At 37.2% G+C, this 9,821-nt stretch overlaps 1 protein-coding gene across 1 annotated transcript in view; it reads left to right on the forward strand.

Moving 5' to 3' along the window:
• LOC106468551 (receptor-type tyrosine-protein phosphatase mu-like) overlaps nt 1-9,821 on the forward strand; it is a gene marked incomplete at its 3' end in the record, with an annotated part of 105,953 nt that overhangs the window by 73,603 nt on the left and 22,529 nt on the right. Inside the window, exons 17-18 of the mRNA XM_013928984.2 lie at nt 1,862-2,066; nt 3,213-3,309. Coding sequence (XP_013784438.1) covers nt 1,862-2,066; nt 3,213-3,309 — 302 coding nt within the window. The remainder of the gene's footprint in view (nt 1-1,861; nt 2,067-3,212; nt 3,310-9,821) is intronic.

The following is a 9,821-nucleotide window of genomic DNA, read 5'->3' on the forward strand; positions in this document are numbered from 1 at the left end:
CCTTTCCACAGGAACTTGGAGTCCCTCAGGGCCGTGTCTTGAGTGTCACACTTTTTAGTGTTAAAATTAATGCCATCACTAATAATCTTCCTCTGACTGTTGCAAATGGGCTCTATGTCGATGACTTCCACATCTCTTGTCAGTTGTCAAATATGAGGTTTATTGAGTAGCAGCTTCAGACTGCCCTCAAGCGGTTGTTGACATATACCACTGCAAACAGTTTTAAATTTTCTTTTTCCAAAACCGTTTGCATGCATTTTTGCCACCAACAGGGTCTCCACCCCGATCCCGAGCTGCATCTCGGGGATATAGTTATGTGTCCCTGAGGCAAAATTCTTGGGGCTTATCTTTGACTGTAAGCTTAGCTTCATTCTGCACATCAAGCAGCTACGTGTCAAGTGTGCAAGGGCTCTGAACATCCTTCGTGTTCTCTCTTCCAGCTCTTGGGGAGCGGATCGATGTTCTATGCTCAAGATCTATCGTGCCCTAATTCAATCCAAACTGGACTAAGGGTCTTTGGTCTATGGTTCTGCCAGGACCTTGTCCATGTAGATGCTGGACCCCATTCACCATCTGGGGCTTTGGCTCTGCACCAGGGCTATTCACACTTCTCCAGTCCAGAATTTGTACACTGAGTCCTACGAACCTGCTCTTCACCTCCATCATTTGCAACTTTCTTTACAATATGCTACCAAGCTTCGATCCTTACCATGCTATTTCTCTTGCCCTGGATCATGTAGAAGCTATGCAGTACAGTAATTGTACTATTTACACTGATTCTCTTAGCTCTCTACTGGCCCTGGAATCGCTTAACGCTAGTTCTCACCCTGTACTTGTTGATATTCAACACCGATTGGCCCACTCTTCTCTATATTCTGTTTTCATCCAGTTTTTCTGATCCCTGGCCATGTCGGTATTCCTGGGAACGAGCTCGCTGACACCGCAGCTAAGTCTGTCTGCTCTGGTGCCATCACTGCCGTGCCTGTCCCATACATGGACTACGGTCCTGTCTTCAAGGCACGGCTTTGTGCCAGTTGGCAGTCAGCTTGGGGTGAGCAACCTCATAACAAGCTTTTCCAGATCAAACCTTCTGTTGGTCTTTGGCCATTTTGCTTCCATAAGGATCGCAAGGAGGAAGTAGTCCTGGCAAGGCTATGCATTGGTCACAGTTTTTAACCCATCGTTTTCTTTTATCATGTATTGACGCACCGATGAGTAACCATTTTACTGTCGTGCCGTCGTTATGACTGTGAGCTTACCCATGATGTTGGACAGTGTCATTGGTAATGGTGACACTGTCCTATTAGATTGTATTTTTAATGTTTTATGCACTATAGGTCTTTTTAATTATATATAAATCTTTTATCAACATGTATTCGTTTTAACTTGCTGTATTTTTACATTTTACTTTAATTTACTTTCACTGTTTTTACCGGTTGTTTGGCACAGATAGCCTCATTGCTTTGCACCATAAGGCACCAAACAAACAACCAACCTTGAAGTAAGCATAAGGTGCTGTAATCTCTAGTAAAGTTATTGGTAATGCTACTCCTATTGTAATCATATGCTTCAGCCTATAAACTTTGCTATTTATAATACACTTACATTGTACATCCATATACAGAAGAATGTTGAGCATGTTTCCTGTAGAATATGTTTCACACTAGGTTTGCATTAGGTGTCTTAACTTATGGTTGTTTAACAGGAAAATGTATGTTTATACACTCAAGTATTAATTGAATAAAGATGTCTAATATGGTGGAATATTACAGTTATAAATCAATAGAATGATTAATCTATATTTTGCTTTTTTCTCAAGTACACAAGTTTTAAAATTGATGATTTTTAATCACTTGGACAGGTGAAGTGTCAACCCATGTCTACAGCTGATCCACAGTATCAATTAGAGAAATTAATAGTTGACTCCATCAATGTCAGTGCTACAAGAAGATCATATGAGTTTACACATCTTCATCACAGCACAGCATATCAGTTCCAGGTGTGGGCTTTTACTCAAGTTGGTTATGGACAAGAAGTTGAAGCAGTATACTGGACAGAATTTGCTGGTAATTATTTTTTACACAACATAATAATAACAATAGGACACTCTAACTAACACAAGTTTCTTTTATTTTGATATTTTTTAACATAGTTTTGTGCAGTATAAAAGTATACCTGTACAGACTTAGTTAGCCTCATTTATGGAGATTAAATTCATCATCTAAATGTTAAAACATTTTCTATATGAAGAATTTTAAGGTCTTTGGATAACAGTCTTAATATCATTTGTACCTGTGTAGTAATAATGACATTTGAATGTACAGGTTGTATTTAATATTTATTGTGTGTGTGTATAGCAGGGTGATCACTAATCTGTACAATTCACAGAATGTAAGGAGGTAAGGTTTGTCTCTAAATTTACAACTGCACTCCAACAATGTTGCTTAGCTTTACCAGTTATTAATATATTTTCAAATAATTTTGTTTAGTCACTATATGTTATTTTATCTGGTGATAATGACCTAATTAGTTATATGTGTCATACGTTAGATCAAACATTCTTTTATAAAAAAATGCACTAATTTATTGTCTCCTTCAAGTTGTAATGTCCTTCTTTAAATATCTTTTTCTGTAATAAGATAGTGTGAAAAAAGCTAGTTTTGGAGATTTTTTGTTGCATTGTATTGCAACTGTTGATAATTAGGTAGAACTATGAGGAAATATTTAAATCATGCATGTGTGTGAGTTTGAAAATTTTGAAGTTTTGCCTGGGAAGTCAGATGAAAATAAATGAAAGAATGTGGCCACCTTGTACAGTCTCTGACATATTTTGAAAACTAAATAATGGTAATGAACATGTCTTCTTAATGTTTTTAAACCTGTAAAGTAATGATAATATGTTTTTTGTACAGTTTCCTTTTAAGTGTTTCTCACAGACTAATGTACAGATCACCCATAAATTTTGTGTACATATGTAGTAACTGTAGAAATATTAACACAAGACACTTCTAAATATCTCATATTTCATTTTAATTATAAGCATAATTTTTTAAAAGGTTATGATATCACAGTTTAGAAGAATTACAAGTATGTGTTTAGGAATAAAATAAGCTTTCTTATGCATTGTTTATTTTTAACTGTCTGATTGCATAGCTGTTGTTTTAAAGGTATTACTATATGTACATAGGTCATATGTTTGTATATTTTTACAGAAATTGATGCACCTCCAAAAGCAATTATTTTGAATGATTATGTGACTGAAAGTAGTGTGCCTATTATTTTCACACCAGCAGACCATATTGGAGTGAAGTAAGACATGACATACGTTTTTATGATAGCTTATATCGCAATATTAATTTAATTTATATAGACTATATATTTTACATTATCATAGAAAACTTCATAAATGCCAATAATGTTTTCAAAATGATCTGTAACAGAAAATCTAAAACTGAATCACAAGACCTTGTTGTTCTAATGGTCAGATGTATTGGTAAGATGATACAATATATTCATATTGGAAAGTTCAGAGCCATTATTGGAAAAACCGTGTTACTTCTTTTCTCTTTTAGAATCCTGCTTTCATTCTCTTCAAATTTAACTGTAGTCAATTTTTAAACAGAAGGAATTAATTTAATTTTGAATATTGTATTTTACTGTATAATAGTATATATTATATCCCTACTTTGTTATAAAGAGAAAAAACAGCTATTTTATGTTTTTTTATTTCATCTACACCTTACCACTTGTGATAGAAAGTACAAGTAGTAAACTTTCATAAATTAATTTCACTAAAACATGAAGCTGAATATTATGCAGGTGGAACACATCAATTACAAAGCGAAGTTAATATTTATATAGACATTATTTTGCACAGAAATTCAAATGAAATAAGACTAACATATTTTATAGTTTTGAAACAATACCCCTCTCACCCAAAACTATCTTGTTCCTGGTCTGCCCTCTAAGCATTGCTAAAAACAATTTTGCTACAGCACACCAGTCTTAATACAACCATCAGTTTTGCACCATTTCAGAACATGTGCTGATCATGTGACTACTCTCCACCAATTGTACTGCTCCATCTATACTTACACAGCTAGCTCCCACTACTATTGTAAAACAATCCTCACTCGTGTGTTTTAATTCTCACTCCATGTGACTACAAAAATTTTATTGTGCTTGATCTCAAATTAATATCAGTTTCAACTTCAAGTTCCGACTTCCATTTTTTGTTTGATTTCCATTGTTTCTACTCATTTATCTTAGAAATATTTATGTTTTCCGAATTCATATTTGTTCCTGTGATTTCGATATGGCAGATGAGGAACTTACAGCGACAGTCGACAATATTTCTGACACGAGTCTTCAGATCACAGTGTTGACGATGTATGCTGGGGAAGTACAGGCTTTAGTTCCCAGGGAGTTCCTGTCGTACATTTGGCCGACGATTGTTTCCTTTCAAGTTACGATGTTTTGTGAGGAAGGATATAACTACTGGGTGGAAATTCCTATCTACGGCACCTACCACCTGTTACCATGCCTCCCTGTAATCTCCTGGGTTAGGTATTGTCCTTTTTCTTAGGAGATCTGTGGTAAGTTTTTCAATGTGTATTCCTCACTCCCTGTTGGTGTACCCATGTTTAACAAGTTTGTGTGAGCTTGTGTGGATTGACCTAATTTCCTCACGTGATAATTTAGGTCTTTCATGTCTTCTCTGCTCAGTATTTGGTAAGTCAGATTTTTATAATTCTTTTACCATAATTAGTTAAAATTTGAGTTTAGAGTTTGTTTCTCACTTTGTTTTTGTTTCATTTTTGGTATAAGTACTGGTTTTGCACGATAGTTACTGTTTGTGTAATTGTAACTTCGACCAGCCCCAGTTGAACTCTTATCTGGAGCCACCTCGCTTCACCATGGAGTCCTTCCTCTCACTTCAAGTTTTTTTTCCCTGGGACTCTAACTGACCAAATCATCATGACAGATGCATATCTTCATATTCCAACTGCTCCAGTGTCACGTCATTTTCTGTGGTTTGTCCATGAGGGTCATGTCTTCCAGTTCCAGGCACTGCTGTTTGGTCCTTCTTCGGCTCCATGTGTTTTGTTGAATGGTATGCTCTTTTGCCCATCATTTTCAATTAGTGGGTCTTCAGACTTTCCTTTTCATGGATGTTTAGCTCCTTCTTGCCTCTTCCCATGCTCAGTTGGTCAATCATGTCTGTTCACTTCTTCAAAAAGCTAATTGGGTTGGTTTTTCTGTTCCGGTTGGAGAAATCTAAACTTAACCCCACTCAATATCTTATTCCTGTGGGGGTTTTTCTTCAATTCCCATCTTCATCGGGCCCAGCCTTCTCCACTTTGGCTCTGGGATATGGAGCAGGCAGTCTCAATGGCTCTACCTTCTTTTCTCACTGTGTGGGGAGTTCTCTCTCTTTTGGGGATGTGAGCGTCCTTGAAAGCTCTCATTCCATTGGGTCGAGCTCACATGCATTCATTTCAGTGGATGCTTCTCGACCAATGGAACTCCCACAATCTCTTGGACCATACCATTAACCTTCCCCCTGAAATTAGGGCCGACCTTGCTTGGTGGCTTGACAGGAAACTGACCATGGTGAGGGTTCCCATTCCTCCATTTTGTGTGGAGTCTCATCTGTTTACAGATGCTTCCTTGGTGGATTGGGGATATATCCAGTCGAGGATCCATCAAGGAGGCTACTCTTCATTTTCAACATCCTTGAACTTTTTGGTTATTTATCAGGCTCTGTATCATTTTCTCCTGCTCCCGAGGGGAAGATGGTTGTGGTTCATTCTGACTATTCCACTGTCATTGATTATATCACCAAGCGAGGAGGAACCAAATCCAGATTTCTGTATTATCAGACTCTGGATCTTCTTTACTGGGCCCATGAACACGATCTTGGTGTGTCAAGTTCCTGGAATTATGAATCTAGTGGCTGATCTATTATTTCGACCCAACCAGGTTCTCCCCATATAGTGGTCCCTTCTTCCATAACTATTTTGGTGGGTGTGTTCTCCAATGGAAACACTGTATATAAATGTGTTTGCCACTCACGGGAGCATCAAAATTCCTTCCTTTTGGTCTAAGGTTCCACACCCTTCAATTATTGGAGTAGATGCATTCATTCAGGATTGGAGGGATCTTCACCTATATGCCTACCTTCCAATCAGACTCCTCTCCAGAGTCTTTTTCCCTTATCCAGAGTACTCCTTGTTGTGTCCTGCTCATTGCTCCATATTGGCCTGCCCAGACATGGTTCCCTCTGCCCTGGCCTTTACTGGAGTGACATCCTCTGCCTTTACTTCTGTCCCAGTCTCTCCTCCAACAACTGTGATTGGACACAGTTCATTCTGACGTCACCAAACTCCATCTTCATGCATGGTTTTTGTTCAGTCCCTTGCCTCAGCTCAGGGATTCAACCCTCGTGTAGTATCTTTCCTCTCCAATTCCATTTGATATTCCTCCTTGTCTGTATACCAGAGGCAGTGGTCTACCTTCAGACCTTGGTTCATTCACCATGGCTTCCTCTTCTCCCTTACTTTGGTACCTTATCTTTCCTAGTTCTTCACCTAGTTGTTTGGTCAGGGTTGGTCTGTGTCAACTGTTTCTAGTTGTAGGGTTGCCCTGTCGAACACCTTCTGATTCTTCCATTTCTAGAAAGCTTTCTTCTTCCCTATTATTTTCCGTTCCTTTCATCTTGTCCATCTTCCATGTCCCTTTGTTTTGCCATATTGTATCTCAGTTTGTCCTTCATGCTCTGTCCAGTTCTCCATTTGAACCCATTGCTATGTGTTCCTTGTATCATCTTTCTCTTAAGGCCTCTTCCTCCTCCTCCTCCTTTCTTGCAGTTGTCGTCATTCTGATATTTATGCCACTCCTGTTTCCTGCATCCTTTACCATTCTCTTATGTTATTCTCTATCCTGATTGGGCATTTCTTTCCTAGACATCTGGTGCCTGGGCAGATAGTATGGCCTTCTCTCCTATTTTCTTACCTTCCATTTGTGATTTGTGGACAGAGAGCTAGTTATGATGACCCTCACGATTGCGCTCTTTATAGTAATTTATATCTTTCATAATCCTCCGTATCTAAGGCACTTCCTCTGGGTGTTTTTACCCGAGCAAACTGCACTTGTTAATTGCTATATCTTATTCAAGGTGTTTCCACTGGATGTTTTGCCCAGATAGATCAACTTGGTATAATCCAATGGTATCCAAGGCACTTCCCTTGGCACAGACATATAAGAGAAAGTGGTTGCATACACATAAGCCTTTCCATGTTTGTCAACACCATATTGATTTGTGTCATAGTTATTCAGCACTTCCTACACTAAATCAGTGCTGTACATCTCTTTATTGACTTCAGTTGTGCCTGTCAATTCAGTTCCACCCTAGTTGTATTACTGTATTTATTGCTGGGTGAAGAACATACCTGTTGCAGTACCCCCACTGGTGTGCTTTCTTTTCGTATCTTAGCACACCTGTTCTTTCAGTGTGGTCACTTTCCACTTGATTTGAGATTGATGCAGCTTCATTGGCCCCTCCGTATTGGAAATGTGGGCTTCTAGCTTTGGGTGAGAGGAGGTAGTACTGTTTCGGAAGTTAACGTTTTCTTACTCTGAAAATGTATTTCCAATAGGTACTTCCCTCCTCTCACCCACTTTCCACCCTTTGACCCCACTGAGATGCTGGTGTTTATGGTTTGTGCCTACCAATTTTCGAAAGTGAGAATTGTTCAAGAATAGTAGAGGGAGCTAGCTGCACAAGAATAGATGGTGGAGTGCAGTTGGTGGAGAGTGTTCACATGATTAGCACATTTTCTGAAATGGTGCAAAACTGATGAGGTATAAAGACTGGTGCAGTGTAGCAATTTTTTTAAAACAATGCTTAGAAGGCAGACCAGGATTGAGATAGTTTTGGGTGAAAGGAGGTATGTACATTTTCAGAGTAAGAAAATGTTAACATTTGCAGCTTATAGCTCATGCAAAAAACAAGTTGTAATATTTCAGTACTTAGATGAATGTGTTTTAACTGAGCTTCTAGAGGTGAGAGTCTTGATGTACCTCATACATTGCACTGTATATATATATATATCTACAGGCCTCGACGAATTCCGGGCACTAGGATGCCATAGCAACTAAAATTTTTCTCCCATTTTATTCATGCATAGGGCTGTACTAACCAGAACTCGAATCTAGAACAGTTTTGGACTCTTGGAAGTCCAGAACTATTTTCACATTCTTTGAGTCCTAAATCAAACTTTGTTTCTAGGATTTTAATGGCAGATTCAGTACTTCTTCATTTTTTGTTTTCAAGAATGAAGCGTCACTAATTTCATGCCATTTTATTTTTCTTCCTTCTCACAATTCAACCAATCAGTGCTCGTGTTTAGACTCGCATGGGACGAAAGGCAATTAGTTCAGGAATACTATCAAGTGGTTGTTGATATCGTGTGATGGTTAGCATGCACTCATTTTCCTCGAAAGTAAAAAATATACACTATTGCCTCCATTATCTGCACAGGTCTGGGGAAAGCAAAAAACAGTGGATAACAGAAACAGCAGATAATCGAGACAATAATGTATCTCACTAGTTACCCCGTTATTTAATATAAATAGAAATTTTCAATATATTTAAGTTCCTTGTTTTAAATTATAATCTTTTTACTGTCGTTTAATCACATTATGATGAAAAATCATAAAAGCCAAATGTCGGTCAGTCATGTTCAATTTCATGAGTTACACGAGTCCAATTCCACATTTTATCCTATAATACTTCCTCATTTGATAGCCCATTCCTGTTTTAGTTGAATTTAATTGCTAACATAGGCATAAATAGCTCCTAAATTTTGGCACTTTTTCTGCTATAGACACGAAGTGCATTCTCACTTTATCAACTCCTGTAAAAAATTAGCACAAATCTATGTCTTGGAATTATTACTAAAAAGCCTTTGTTAAAACAAACTGAAGATGCCAGTTATCTGTAGGGAAGACGACAATCCGTAATTGGGCGACACCACAACATAACCTGAACATGCATCTGTGGTTAAAGGACGCCCGCTATGCAGCATAGAACAGCAGACGACAACTAAAGTTGAGTGAAGTCTTTAAGAAATCTTAATGTGTGTTTTTGTATACTATGTTTTAAATCACTAATCAAGTAAAGTTAACTAAGCTACAAATATTTTGTATTTCTTTCTTAACAGCTAAAAATAAAAGAGTCACACAAAAACTGCAGATATCATGCAATATCTGAGCTTTTGCAACCAAGATTGATATCTGAGCGACAATTTTTCCAAAACATCTAAATTATTGTTTAGAATTGTAATGGCACAATTATTTTGAAAACATTTTGGAAAAATAAAATATTTGTCGAAGCCTGTATATATATATATATGTATATATATAGTGGAACTATTTATAAGACTGTGTATTTATAACTGTTGCTAATACATTAGTTTTCTTTATGTAGAACTTATTTCTATACATACAATATAGGTGTAACCCTAGTTAGTACAACTTGATGCCTTATGCACTACATTTATGTATATATAGAATAGTATAGCTCTTACTAGGATAGCTGCTTTTTTCATGTATTACATATTTGCTTACACTTTTTACCAATATATATGCCTACATTACATAAACATTCATATTTAGAATATAGCTGTCAACAGTACATCTGCCTGCATTACCTGTAAACAATCATATGTATATTAGGTCGTCAAGAAATTATTGTCGCATTTTTTTAGATGAAAAAAACCCGAACAACTTATATATCAAAATAAAACATTTATTAAATA

Source organism: Limulus polyphemus, unplaced genomic scaffold (assembly GCF_000517525.1).
Source record: "Limulus polyphemus unplaced genomic scaffold, Limulus_polyphemus-2.1.2 Scaffold3051, whole genome shotgun sequence".
NCBI classification, from domain to species: domain Eukaryota; kingdom Metazoa; phylum Arthropoda; class Merostomata; order Xiphosura; family Limulidae; genus Limulus; species Limulus polyphemus.